The following is a 13713-nucleotide window of genomic DNA, read 5'->3' as shown; positions in this document are numbered from 1 at the left end:
CTGGTAGACAGGTATAGTTATACTCCGTATCATGCGAAACCCGTGATCACTGAAATCCGTGATATTGCGCTTACATCACCTCGAAGCCAGCCTGTCGCATTCTCCTCGGATTCGTGCCATTCGCCATATCCAACAAGATCTTCGGTCCCTTCATCCGACGGGCAATCCGCTGCCATATCTCATCTTCAACTTTAACAGCTCCACAGACGACAACCGCGTTGCAGCCCGAGCATGTATCCTCCATCGAGCCCTTCACAACATTGTCACCCGACACGTCTCCATTCTCCAGCAAGATCTCCGTGTCGTCAGCCCTCAATGGATCACCCTTCCAAACAATCACCCCAACTGCAGCCTCTTCCAGGTACCTCACCACAACCGCACTCATTTCCTTCCAGTAACCCTCCGTCCCACACACCACCGCAACCCGGCTCTCCGTCAAGGACCCATCAAGCTTTCCAAGCAACCTCCCAACTGACACCTCCCACCCCCTCTCCTGCACCCTCAGCACCCCCTCCCAATACCCCGCAAGATCATCCACCCCCCTCTCCCGCGCCAGAGCCACCAAACAGCTAACCTCCGCCCGCGCAGCCATCATCCCAAATCCAAATCCAAATCCACAGCCAACCCCTCTCTCATGACCCCCCATTGCCACCTCCACCTGCATCCCCTCTGCCCCTCCAATACATACCGGAGAAGACAACAAGCCCGTAGCCAAGAACGACACCTTCCCACCCCGCGCCTCCACGCCGTCAAGGCCACACAAGCGCCCCAACGCCGCAAGCGAAATCCACTGCTGTGCAGCCATTGCTCCCGACGCGATACAGCCAAGTTCAACAGACCACGCGTCCATCGTGACGATTCTTTCTCTCGGGACAACCGACGTGTAGAGAGATTCCAGCACCGAAAGAGCCTGCGTTGAGGAGGTCGGGGAGAAGATATGGCCAATCAACACCCTGGGGGGATTGAGCATGGCAGATACCAGCGAGGCGGAGACAGAGGGGGGATAGACGGGGTTGGTGAGGACTGTGAAAGTAGCTTTGGCTTTGGCTTTAGATCTGGATCTCGATCTGGACAAGGCTGTTGGCGTGGGCTTGGGTGTAGATGTAGATGTGGACGAGGAGAGGGATGTGAGCTTTCCATCATATAGAGGGAAAAAATCAGCATGGAGATTATATCGAATTCTGATAGTGGGGGACCTCATGAGTACATACCTGCGTTTTGATGTGCGCTGTCACGCCGTACGGCGCAATGCCGCGCTGGACGATGATCTTGTCCGCGCGACCCTGGCCCTGTCCCTGGCCCTGAGAGGCAGACGCGATGGTTTGGAGGGTTTGGGTTAGGTATTCGAAGGGGTTGGCTTCGATCTAGATAGTGTCAGTTCATATTCAGAGGAGGAGTAGTGGGGTGAAAGACTCTCACCGGTCCTGTAGAGTCCATCTCAAGACAGAGGAAGATAACCTCGCTGGCTGCTACCGCGGCGGGGATGTTTGTTGAGAAGGATAGGTTCGGTAACTTTCTACGCCGTCGACACTTTTGGAAGACGACCTCGTCGGCGATGTTGATGCCGCTTCCTGGATCTGGATCCGGTATGCTTACGCTGATCGCGGAGTCATCGAAGAAGATCTCCTCGAGGCCTGGCTCGGAAATAGGGAGCGTGTCTGTGTCTGAGCTTGAGTTCCAGGCGTCTATGAGAGTGCGATTGGTGTCGACGATGTGAAACTGGATATCTGGGTTCTTGGAGGCAAGAATTATCCCTGTTGTGGCGCCTGTAGGTTTTCCTGTGATTAGTTTATCCGTTGAGGTGAGTTCAGGTGGGATAGAACTTACCAATCCTTCCAGCGCCGATGATACAGCACTGTTGAACATCCTCAACTGCGTTCTGCCTTGCGGCGGCTTGAGGCCTCACTTCAACTGTCTCAGAGAATGTATCGCCTTTCACGATAACTTGAGGAGGCTGTTTTGCTTTGGCGTTTGAGGTCAGATATCGGCGGCGGAAGAGCAGGGCTGCAACACCTGCTATGGCCAGGAGGAGCGGGATTATAAACAGCATAGTAATAGATTAGTACTTTGTCGGTGCACATGGTAGGGTTGAAGATTTTCTTCCTTTTCCTACGGATAATGGTGCTTCATCAGAGAACAATCAGCGGTCAGCCAGCTCAGCGTGCTGCGCTGGCAATTCTCCGAGGCTAGCTGGCTAGGGACTTTTTGAGGCAGCCTCGTGGACTCTAATGCTGACTTTGATTTACTCGTTTCAGTTGAGTTATAGATACTACTCGTTAGTGCCGTCCGACCGGAGGTACCCTTAGAATCCATGAACTAGCAGTCTCACTCATAATACTCAATGCTGCACCACCCACTCCCCGACCCTCGACGCTGAATTGAAAATGCCAAACGTTACACAAGGAAACATTTTCCGTGCAGATTCCCTCTGCGGAAGTGAGGAGGTTATACGAGTGCGGCATTGGAATGTAGTATCCTTCCCCGGCTGCTCTGGAATGTCTAGACGTCATTCTGCAACGTTGTATTTCTAACAAAAGTACGACTTCGCTTCATACCTGGCAACCTCTTCATTTCTTTCACTTGACACAATTGCTCTCATCACAAAGAATTGTCTATGCTTGTTGGGCGAGTTCACGCACTAGGTTATTGGCTACTGCTGCCCCTAATACTCACATTAGCACCCTGCGCAATGGGTTGGATCCTCGGCGACAAATTCGACACGGTCTACCCGCACAAAGGCTCGATAAAGGCTCTATGGGAGACGAAATGGCGAGCTGCAGTATGTTGCTCCTGCTCTGCGATCGACAAGACTGACCAGAACGAAATCAGTGCGAGAAATCCGTCTACCCATTCCACGACGGGAGGATCGAGGACTTTGAGCCGATATTCAAGAAACTGATCTCTGTACGCACTCACCAGCTTACCCATTACACCCAAACTAACCCTCCCAGCAAAACATCAACGACGCCTCCTCGCCAGAATACACCGCCACCTTCCTCCCCATCGCCTCCAACCTGGAACAACGCGCCATCCAAGCCTCCCTCGCCGGGCAATCCGCCAGCGCATCCACCCTCCTCCTCCGCGCCTCTGCCATCTACCGAATCTCGCGCTTCCCCTACGTCAGCCCCAACACCACCACCACCACCACAGACCTCAAACGCACAGCCTTCGAGCGCCAAAAACAAGCCTACCTAAAAGCCGCCTCCTTCTGGAGCCCCGAGCTCGAAGAAGCAACCATCCCACACACGCACAGAACAAGCCTCGACAAGCCCGAAATCCCCCTCTACATCCGCATCCCCAGCCACGCATCACCCGAAAGTCCCGTCCCCGCCGTGCTAATCATAACCGGGCTCGACGGCTACAGACCCGACAACACCCAGCGCACGCACGAGCTCACCCGCCGCGGCTGGGCGGTCTTCATCGCCGAGATCCCAGGGACAGCAGATTGTCCCGCTGACCCCGCCGATCCAGCCTCCGCAGATCGACTATGGGATAGCGTGCTGGAGTACATTTCGTCCCGAAACGAGATTGACAGCACCAGAATTGCAGTCTGGGGTCTTAGCGCGGGCGGGTACTACGCAGTGCGCGCGGCGCACACCCACGCAGACAAACTAATCGGGTGTGTTGCGCATGGACCGGGAGTGCATTATTTCCTAGACCCCGGGTGGCTGGCGCGGGTTGAGGATCATGAGTACCCGTTTCCGATCCTAGATGCGTGGGCGGAGAAGTACGGGTTTGCGAATGTGGAGGCGTTTTGTGCGGGGGCGCAGGGGAAGTTTTCGTTGCTGAGGAGTGGGGTGTTGGAGCGGCCTTGCTCCAGGTTGCTGCTGCTGAATGTGAGATGGCCTTTTGATGTTTTGGAGGAGATACGCCGTAGTGTTGATCCTGGTGCTGATGCTGATGCTGATTCTGCTTAGGGTGTGGATGACGGGATTGTCCCGATTGAGGACTGTCTTTTGCTGTTTAATCATGGGAGTGCGAAGGAGGGACGGTAAGATCAAAAGGCATCGATACTATTCTTATGTATTCTATCTAACATTGTCAGGTTCTACCCTGGGCTTCCGCATATGGGATATCCGGATAGCCTTGCGGCGGCGTACAAGTGGCTTGAGGAAGTGCTGGGGACAGAAAGGACTTCATAGACAGCTGAGGTGCGGTATGAACAAGAATCAACGCATCTAGATAGGCTAGAGATGAAAACACGTTAGCTCTGGGTCTATACCATATAATCAAGCAAATGACCAAAATGATTACCCTCCACTTCATATTCCCATAAAGCCACCCACCTCCCTGCCTGTCCCCTTGATACTTGGTGACATACAACTATAAATCGAAAGAAAAAGAGAGAGAAAGATTGATTTGATTCAAGAACTCCACAATAAAGCTACATCACATCACACTCAAAGATTGCTGTATATGGCAGATCAAAATACCAGAACTATCATGACGATAGCCAGGTACATATTCCACCCCGCCCTGCATCCTGCAACACACCACCCAAAATCAAATTCACACATCCACCTCTCCAGCAATACACCCATATCCGAATTAAAACGTCCTACCACTCTGCACCGCATCAGAAAGCGGACACAGAGCGTTCGTCACAGTCGGCCGCTCTGAAACCGAAGTCGCAAACACAATCACCGGTCCAAACCACGATTTACCAGTCCAGACATATCCCGGGCTACCAGCGGCGGGATCGTAAGCGGACGGAGGGGGCATATCTTTTGCTTCTATCTGTGGTCTCGGGAGGCGGTCGAGGGCTAGCTCCATTGCCGATGGTTACGGTGCGGCGGCGGCCGGGGCGGAGGAGGGTTGAGGATAGGTAAGTTGCGACTGGGTGAAGATTGGGACGCCGGTAGGATTGGCGAAGAAGTTTTGGGTGTTACCGGTGGGTGTCTTTGTGTTGGCGAATTGGGAGGTGTTAGCTTGGCTTTATAGGGATTTGAAGGTAGTTGCCCGCGTGAATATTGATGGGTGGGTTGACCTGAAAATCTAAGGTGCTCTGTATTATGGAGAATAGCAACCCGCTTGATAAGGCCTGGGGTTGCGATTGGCTGTTAAGCGCGTTAACGAAAATGAAGGTGTAGTTGTCGTATCTGATTCCGGGCATGGTGCAGTGCTGCTGTGTATGTACGGTGCTATGGTGGATGAAACAGATTGTTGATGAAGATGAACTGTCGCAGCTCTGATGGCTAGCGCGGGAAGTGTAGAGGAGGGAGTGCTAGAGAAGAGGGACGGAGCAAGATGTTGACGAAGAGTATTCGACCTCTTGTATAAGGGTATCAAGCAGAATATCGCTTCTACCAGGATAAAGAAGAAGAAGAAGAAGCTATAGCAGCAAGTGGCATCGCACGCATCTAGTATCTTTAATCAAGAAGGATAGACCTACCTTGAGCTTACGAGGAGATTGAGTGGATAGCAGATACTGTAACCGACCATAGGTTACTGCTGTTGACATCTAGAAGCATGTATGTAGTGTTCAACAATAACAACGACAACTTGAAGTAAATTTTCCACTTGTTTATGATAAGCTTGTAAATTTGCTAAATATTTCATTGTTAGGCAAGGTGGCCGAGTGGTTAAGGCGCCAGTTTTAGGGTATTCCCACTGGTTCGAAAGAGCGCGAGTTCGAGTCTCGTCCTTGTCATTTTTTTTTTTTGGATCACGCACCCACGGGCAATACAGGTGGCCAAAGCCTGGAATAAAGAATCTCAAGGGTCTATTCAGAAGGGATTGTTGATCTTACCAGTGTTCTGGCAATCGTACTTGAACCTACCGCGCATATTCAGTCCGCTGTTCGCTGGAAATTATAGAAGTATATGCAATGACTTATCAAATGCTCATTCCCAATTGAGCTTTCCTCACTTACCTTGCTTGAAAAACCCTTCCATGCTCCTGGTGGGTCAATGACGATCAAAGGGGAAGGTCATGCGAATTCGACAAGATACTACATCTTATCAATCAGATATGATGAATTACCACAAAATACCCGATAAAAAGAATGAGCATAGCTTTCCGTAGAAATGTGCGTTTGTATTAGATCTCTTGGGTACAATACCTGAAGCGTAGATTCTCTATCTCATCTTCGCCCATCGCTATAAAGAAAGAGCATACAGTGGCCGTTTTCCCAGCAGTGTTTAGCTAGTGGTTGACACCCTTGCAGAAATTCCTGAAGAATCCCGGTTGCAGTCCCGTCGCCGATCGCAAGCCCTAATAAAATGATGATCTTCCTAGCGGGAGAGCCAATTCATCCCTCCGGTCCCAGCGTTACGTATATCCAGGCCCACTTCACAGCTTTTACTTCGGTTCGCTCGGTGACAACCCTTGCCGATATGCTTAAAGGTAGCGTATAGCTAAATTTCTTCCATGTGAGACATTCTATGGTTGACATTCCGTCCGAATTACCCAGCATCAACATGGCCCCCAAGTGGCCAACCACTCTCTACACAGCTCTGTCTCTGACACTTCCATCTCTCGCAATCCCAACTCTAACCTGGACACCCTGCACCGCCAACGCCTCCTACGACTGCACAACCCTCACCGTCCCCCTCGAATGCGCCAACCCCTCAAAGAATGACACCGCAACAATCCCCCTCGCCCGCTACGCCTCCACCTCCCACCCCTCCCACTACAAAGGCAGCCTCCTCACAAACCCCGGCGGCCCGGGCTCCAGCGGCATCGACTTCCTCCTTGCCGGCGCCGGGTCCGCAATCTCAGCGATAACAGACGGAACATACGACATCATCTCCTGGGACCCTCGGGGCGTCGGCTCCGCAAAACCACTACTAACTTGCTTCGACACAATCGGAGAAGAAACCACTGCAACCGGTGCCGTCCCACTCGCAGCGGAGATTGAGTACTCCCAGTTCAGCAATGAGAGCTACATGCCTGAGTACTTCGCCAAACTGCGCGAATACGATAGTGCCGTTGGAACACTCGCAGAGTCCTGCGCGGAGTACAATTCCCCAGCGCTGTATACATCCAGCGCAGCATATGTAGTCCGCGATATGCTAGCTATCATCGACGCAGTCTCAGAAACCGAAGGCGTCGCGAAGCTAAACTATTGGGGACTCAGCTACGGCACGATCCTAGGCGCGGAATTCATCCAGACGTTCCCTTCCCGTGTCGGCAAGGTCGTGCTAGACGGGGTCTTTGACGCAGAAGCAAATGCGAAGCAGTACACAAGCCAACTCCCCAACGACCAAGTCTCCGTGCACGACGCAATCAACGACTTCGCGAAACTCTGCGAGGAGGCAGGGCGCGAGAGATGCGCGCTTGCCACAGGTTCAGCCAGCAGCAGCAACAGCAGCGGTACCAGCAACAGCACCCAGAATGGGAATTCAACAAATCCACCTGCACCGCAGGTGCCAGAAAGTACCATCCCAGCCCGCCTTGCAAACCTCCAAGCCTCCCTCTACCACAATCCAATCCCCGTGACAGACTCCACCGGAACATGGCCCATAACCCCCGGAATCTTCAGCTTCTTCCTCTATAGCTTCCTCAAACTCCCCCCCGCCTACCCAATCGTGTCCACCGCTCTCTCTCAGCTCGAAAAGGGAAATGCCACGCTCTTCGCCTCGTTACTAACAGGCGCCACAACCTCGACGGTTATCAACGAGACCGCCCCAGCAACAGGTTCAATCTCCGGCTGGCCAATCCAATGCACCGACAACGCACCCAGCAACAGCACGTCTCTCACCGAAATAGCGAATCTAGTGCTGGATATCTCCCAAGAGCAGAAAACACCCTGGTTGAATGCGGATCTCTCAACGTTATCCTTCTGTCGCAATTTCCCTAATCGACGACCTTCACTCGCTAATCTAGGTGCGAGTAAACTTATCTCGGGGGAGACGAATGCACTCTTGGCAAGGTCTAACAGCTCGATTTTGATACTTAATCCGGAGGATGATCCCACGACGCCGGTGAGGTCTGCGGAGAGGTTACATTCTCTCCTCCCGGATTCGTCGATTTTGGTGGTTAGGGAGGGGCCGGGGCATACGAGTGTTAGTTTTGGGTCTTTGGGGGTTGTGGAGAGGGTGAGGGGGTATTTTCTCGGTCTTGAATTGGATGGATCTGCGGATGGACTCCATGGGAATGGGAATGGGGGGGTGAGGGAGGTATATGAGGTGAGCCAGGATATTTTTGCGGCTGCCGGGGGTGGGGGTGGGGGTGGGATTGAGAGTGTGAGCATGGTTCCCGATCCGGTTTTCAAGGCGGGGGATGGAGGTGAACTTAGTGAGAGGGAGAGGGGGTTGCTGGAGAGTATGTATATTATCTATAAGGCGTTTGTTGGGTTGCCGTAGGTTCTGATGGATAGGTATTGGGGTTTTAGGGGATGGGGTTCGGGAGTAGATTACCCTAATAGAGGTGTGGTTGATGAAGGTGTGCAGAGCCAGTCAGGGATGTTCTAGGAGTCGATCGTTGCAGGCTACTATATTCATGCGTCCTGCTTAAGGTCCTCTACATCAATTCTACGGTCACATACCATCGTGGAGATAACTCAGATTGAATAAACAATATACTACAGCAGTAACGACTAAACACCCCGATTACCTCTAACTATCCATAGCCCTACCCTAGCAAGCAATCCAAGTAGCACAAACAAAAGAACAAACAAACACCTACTCCGCAACACCATCCGACACTGCATCCATTACTCCCTCGAATCGGTCCGACGACGCTTCGACGCCCGGGACGAGGTACTCGCAGCAATCGTCGCAGCCTTCGACACAGGCTTACTCGTAGCCTTAGGATCATCCTTCACAGCAGCAGTACTGTCGACATCACCATCATCATCCTCATCACTATCGTCTTCAGAACCAGCAGACCCCGCCCAGCGAGTCGCAGTATCAGTCCTCATACCAGGATCACTAAGACCACCCTCATCCTCCTCAGACGCACTCTCCTGATCATCCCCATCATTAGCAAAAACCTCCGAAAAGCCCCGTCGCCTCCCCGCAGTAGACGCCGGCGACGCAGCCGGAGAGTCATCCTCGCCGTAACGAATCTCCTGCTCATTGGCGACGCGAGGTTTCTCTTTCTCTTTATCTTTATCTGTCTCTCCAGGTTTTCTCCTCGTCATGGAAGCGATGAAACTATCGCGCTGCTCAGCCCAGATCTCATCGTCCGTAATGCCGAGGCCATTCGGCGGCTGATACTTCTGGATCGTGGCCGCGTGAGAGGGAACCATCGGGCTCATTGACGCGGCGACGCGGGGGACGGCAAGCTTGCCCGTACCGCTGGAGGCGGCAGCCGCAGGGCGGGTAAGGGTGCTTTTGTATGGGTTTGCATCGAGCCTCATCCGGGGGGGCTTGCCGCTGGCTCTGACGGGGGGTGGGGCGTCGGTTCTGTTCACGATTAGATCCTGTGTCTGGTTAGTGTTCAGGTATCTTATAGTACTCTCTGGGGGAAACTCACCATCGCGTGCTGTGGGGGCTTGTACAAGGCGCTCATGCGCGCGGCCTCGGCACGCCAGAAGGCGTATTCGCTGTCGGTTTCTGACTGCCCGACTTCATACAGGCGGGCTTGGACGATGCTCACGAAGGTGGCGAGGTCGGAAAACGCAGTTAGCAGACGGCGGGGGTCGTCCCAGATCTTGCGGGAGATAGGGAACCGTAGCTCGTCTCCGTCGAACTGGCAGCGGGGGCCGTCTCGAGAAAGACCAACGCGGAAGAAGGCTTTGTCGGGGTGGAAGGCGCCGAAGAAGGTCGACGAGGGGACTGTTTGCAGGGGGCGGCTGTTCGCAGATACAGTCACCGGAGCCTTGCCTTTGGCTTTGGGGGCTTTTGGCTCTTGGATGACTGGCGGTGCTTTGGCTTGCACTTCCTCCTCGTATATGACCTGCGACTCGGCCTCTTCTTCAATTTCCTCTAGTGCATCGCGGAGATCGAATCCGTCGTTTACGTATTGACTGTCCAATGTCAGTCACGGAGTCGCATGGAAGAGAAGAAACACAAACCTAATACTCGTCCCATCTAGGAGCATATTGTTCCCAACCAGCGAACAGTCCTTGTCCTTACCGAGGAAAAAGCAGCAAGCGCAAGCACCCCTAACAAAAGCCGCAGTGGACGTCGTACCAACGACAGGTCCAGCAACACAAGACTTGAAAGGCTTCTTCGCCGCGGTTCGGCACCGGGTGCAGCTCGGGTTGATCTCATCTCCACGGCGCTGCAGGATATAAGCGGTGCGCGTTTTGTGGGTGGTCACTCTGGGGGTGTTTTCAGGATCAGTCCAGTCAATGGGGCGTTGGATCCTCAGGTAGCGCGCGATAGCTCGGCTGGCGGGTTGGAGCTTATCGAGCTCTATTCCGAGTTCTGCGCGGCAGCGTCTTAGTACCACTCAGTTTGACACTTGGGAAAGGTAACTTACCTTGCGCGGCTTGTTCTTCACCCTCATTGCCGAGGAGCTGCTCGTCGATCTCAGTCTCTGGGAGGGTGTCGAGGGCGACAGACTTGCGGGCTTTTCCTTTCTTGGGAGGCATAGCGGTATAGCTCTGTTTGTAAAGGGGGGTAATTGATATGAGTAGGTGTGGCTTGCAGAGCGCAAAGTGAGGATAATGAAGAAATGGAATGATCTTCGCAAGATGAGAATTGTTTCAAGCATTAAATAACGCGCCGCTGAAGCTCTCGCATCGGCTCTGGGTATGTCAATGAAAGAGCTCTACAAAGCCGCAACCTTCGTTTTTAGCACAAAGCGCTCGACGCCTGACTCGGGATGCTGAACAAAGGATGCGCTCGGTATCCATGGGTGCGATCAAGTCCAAGAACATCCTTGCGAGTCAATTCATGCCCCGCATCTGGTAGTTCCTGACAAAGAGAGGGCTTCTGGGTAGCGGACAATTTTAGAATGAACTCCCGCTACTGCGCGCCCGTTGCAGTTCTCGATCAGTGAAATCAAATCAATGAGGGAGGACGTAGCTTTCTGCGAACAAGGAAGATGCATTGAAGCAGAGGGTGTTTCAGGAGCTCGACCTTGTAGGTTTACTGTGGCTCATTGCGTCCGGCAGCCCGATCATTGAGCTGTAGGGTTCTGCATGAATCTGTCTGCTTTGATCTGAAACGAACTTTGGTGTGTGCTCGGAGCGCCGGGTGTTGTTCGATGAGGTGGCCCTTCTAAACAGCCCAAGGTGATAGTCGGCAACGGGCAGCGAAAGCTCTACTACATGGGTTATGGGGACGTGGTAGTGACTCAAGTACTAGCTCACTCGCCTAGGTGTTCTGCAAGACTCACCAACGAAGCTGTCCGTGTCATTGGACAAACATGAATATGCATTGCGCGTGTGCTGACGGTCATTACGGTCTGGCGACTGTTCCACGGCCAGCGCAGCTTCCTTGATGGTTGAATAACAGATTGGTGGACAAGACTACTAGTCCAATCACTCTATCCAAACTCTTATATCAACGACGAGATAAAACCGGAGGAGATCACGAACCGCATATATCTCCAGCAACAAGCCAGAGACCACGCACTCATTCCAAGAGCAAGGCGAGGCCACAAACGAACAACCGATCATTTCCATTACGCCGACTCAGAGCTCTCTCTTCGAGCGTGCGGTGGGGTCCAACTCAGATTGTCGAGGGCAATCATCTCAAAGAACCCTTAGACCCTGTATTTCCCACCCGGGGAGCCGTCTAAACGCCCCATTTCTGTCCGTCTAGAATCTCTGCACAGGCGTGGAGTGTTGCCAGGCTCCAGCGACAACAAACCGCCTGTAGTGATCTCGGTTTGTCACTTTAGACATGCCATCCCCAAGTTCAGGCTATGAGTTTCATTGCTCTCTGACATAGTGTATCTAGCCCTGCAGCTGGCAGCCTGGGTCCCGAAAACGCCTGCGAAACCGAGAGCCCTCATTTCCAACCACCGAGTGAACAAAGAAACGATTGGGGAATGCCAACCCAGGATACAAAGAAAACAGCTGCACACATGACATTGAAACGTCTTCTTCCACATCGGAATTCCGTCTCCCCCCTCGTCTGGTAGCTAAAATTGGTATCCCAGATGAAACGGAATTTGCGGGCGTTTCAAAGAGCTTCAACCCCAAACTACTCCCAACTATGACTACAGAGTCAAAGCAAGGGCTCCGCCATTTGGCCTCATCCATCCGAACGAGACAGAGTACTTCGTAGGGCTTTTAGTGCCTTGGCTATTACCAGTAAATACACGAAAGACCTCGTTGGTGCGTTTCCAGATGCAACGGTGCTGCTGAATAGCACAACACTGCCACTGTATCCTGAGCCCATTATCCACGCAACGAATTATCCATGCTGTGGGAGTATCGAGACTATATTTGTGGATTGCAACGATTCTAGTATGCAGACTTTTTAGATTTGCGAGATAGTGCCATAGCTAGTTAAGATAATGTTGAAGACTTATGAACAAGAGTATAGCGGATGGGTATGAGTGTTGTTTTCGATGCGAAACTGCGTTGTGCGCTTGTTATAGGTGCCGAGAGGAGGTACCTATTGGCGGTTGATTTGGAGCCCTAGGGCTCAAGATGGGGGGCGTACGTGTCATCGCGGGACTCAGCTATAGTTCCTAGTAGAGCATATTGTAGTCGCTTAATATGACATATCTCCCATGAGCCGCCACTTGCAGACAGTGGGTTTCAGGGCTTGTCTTGGGTATTAGCACTTTGAATCATAGACGGCACTTGAATGCTGTCGCTGACGCGAAAGGCAGAAAAAGACAGTACCTATCTAGCTATCAGTAGAAATACACTGATTCATGTATTGACCGCTGGTATCAGGATACAAAAGCCTTGTAATGTCTGAGCTCTCGATCTTTCTGGGTGTGAACAGTGGCGTATCATATTGAGAGGGATTATGGGGATGGAAGGTGTATGTCCCGATCCACGGATCAAGTTGGCATTGGCGCGTTTATAAATGGCGTGACGGCGTTTATCTGTTAACAGAATACACCTAGTAACGCTCACTGAGAGTAGGCTAGATCTTGCCCGTTGCTTAGCAGATGGGACTCTAAAACCAGAGGTAAGGACAAATGGAAGAAGCAAACATTCTAACACAGCCACACTTGGAGGGGTGAAGTGGTAAACGCAATCGAATCGCATCGATGCGGTGCCCTGGTGAGGCTACTGGCCAGCATCCTATCCCAGACCCTCGGCCACTGCAAGCGGCCCGGGCGCCTGCAGCCTCCACGAAACTCAGCCGCCAGCCTGATCTGTCCGGTTATAAAGGAAGGGGCATTGTCCGTCAGTCGCTCAAAGCAAGTAGACCGAGCACTCCTCACTCCTATCTCGAGATGGCCTGGGATTCCACAATCTGCTGGGATGCAACTGCTGTCAACTTCGATCCCAATCCTGATGTATCTGGCATCGGGGTATGCCAGCCCTAGAGCTCTTCTTGCCAAGCGAACCACAAGGCTGATGACGAGACAGGTTCTCATCGGGTTTCTTGCGACCGCTTGGGCAACCTTTTTGGTTTTGCTAGTCCACTATGTCGTTGTGTCAGAGGACTCGTCATCTAATCCACTGGATATGCCTCTGCGAAATCTTCTACGCAGAATATTCCGCTGCAAGCCAACAAAGCGATGGGATAAACCATTACGAACTGTAGGTGGATTGGCTATTACCCGCCCTTTTACAACTAACGAATGTCTAGGTCGTGTTGGCCATGAGTGATCAGCAGTTGGTAACCGGAATCGCCATTCTTGTTAGCGGCTACTCGCAGCTTGACCGTGGCATATCGCTATATC

General features: G+C 52.5%; 5 protein-coding genes and 1 non-coding gene across 6 annotated transcripts; 4 read left to right on the top strand and 2 right to left on the bottom strand.

Annotated features, from left to right (window-relative positions):
- Window positions 1-70: 70 nt before the first annotated feature.
- Window positions 71-2050, bottom strand: ugd2 (putative UDP-glucose dehydrogenase Ugd1; the record flags this gene model as incomplete). Its single annotated transcript, XM_073717063.1, has 4 exons — window positions 71-1132; window positions 1212-1364; window positions 1420-1766; window positions 1828-2050. 4 exons carry the CDS (start codon window positions 2048-2050, stop codon window positions 71-73), a joined length of 1785 nt encoding a protein of 594 aa, XP_073568151.1.
- Window positions 2051-2384: 334 nt separating this feature from the next.
- On the top strand, window positions 2385-4142 carry ayg1 (heptaketide hydrolyase ayg1; the record flags this gene model as incomplete). Its single annotated transcript, XM_073719149.1, has 6 exons — window positions 2385-2436; window positions 2679-2779; window positions 2830-2904; window positions 2952-3836; window positions 3918-3991; window positions 4046-4142. The coding sequence occupies 6 exons, from the start codon at window positions 2385-2387 to the stop codon at window positions 4140-4142; spliced, it is 1284 nt and encodes a 427-aa protein (XP_073568150.1).
- A 232-nt stretch (window positions 4143-4374) lies between these two features.
- BJY04DRAFT_196309 (uncharacterized protein) lies at window positions 4375-4633 on the top strand. The gene has a single exon (XM_073712337.1). It carries the CDS (start codon window positions 4417-4419, stop codon window positions 4618-4620), a length of 204 nt encoding a protein of 67 aa, XP_073568149.1. The 5' UTR covers window positions 4375-4416; the 3' UTR covers window positions 4621-4633.
- Window positions 4634-5564: 931 nt separating this feature from the next.
- On the top strand, window positions 5565-5650 carry BJY04DRAFT_t127. Its single transcript has one exon. It is a non-coding gene; the product is annotated as a tRNA-Leu (tRNA).
- A 769-nt stretch (window positions 5651-6419) lies between these two features.
- BJY04DRAFT_209382 (uncharacterized protein) lies at window positions 6420-8306 on the top strand (the record flags this gene model as incomplete). Its single annotated transcript, XM_073714111.1, has 1 exon — window positions 6420-8306. The coding sequence occupies one exon, from the start codon at window positions 6420-6422 to the stop codon at window positions 8304-8306; it is 1887 nt and encodes a 628-aa protein (XP_073568148.1).
- A 350-nt stretch (window positions 8307-8656) lies between these two features.
- On the bottom strand, window positions 8657-10483 carry BJY04DRAFT_221270 (DUF3716 domain-containing protein; the record flags this gene model as incomplete). Its single annotated transcript, XM_073717062.1, has 4 exons — window positions 8657-9367; window positions 9421-9913; window positions 9962-10316; window positions 10372-10483. 4 exons carry the CDS (start codon window positions 10481-10483, stop codon window positions 8657-8659), a joined length of 1671 nt encoding a protein of 556 aa, XP_073568147.1.
- Window positions 10484-13713: the final 3230 nt, after the last annotated feature.

The sequence above is a fragment of the Aspergillus karnatakaensis genome, assembly GCF_047715665.1.
Source record: "Aspergillus karnatakaensis strain CBS 102800 unplaced genomic scaffold BJY04scaffold_47, whole genome shotgun sequence".
Lineage (NCBI taxonomy): Eukaryota > Fungi > Ascomycota > Eurotiomycetes > Eurotiales > Aspergillaceae > Aspergillus > Aspergillus karnatakaensis.
Note: the sequence above shows the minus strand (reverse complement) of the source record. Positions and strands in the feature narration are given on the sequence as shown.

Excerpts from the sequence above, each read along its gene's own strand:
- BJY04DRAFT_196309 (XM_073712337.1), top strand. The coding sequence starts at position 4,417 with ATGGCAGATCAAAATACCAGAACTATCATGACGATAGCCAGGTACATA.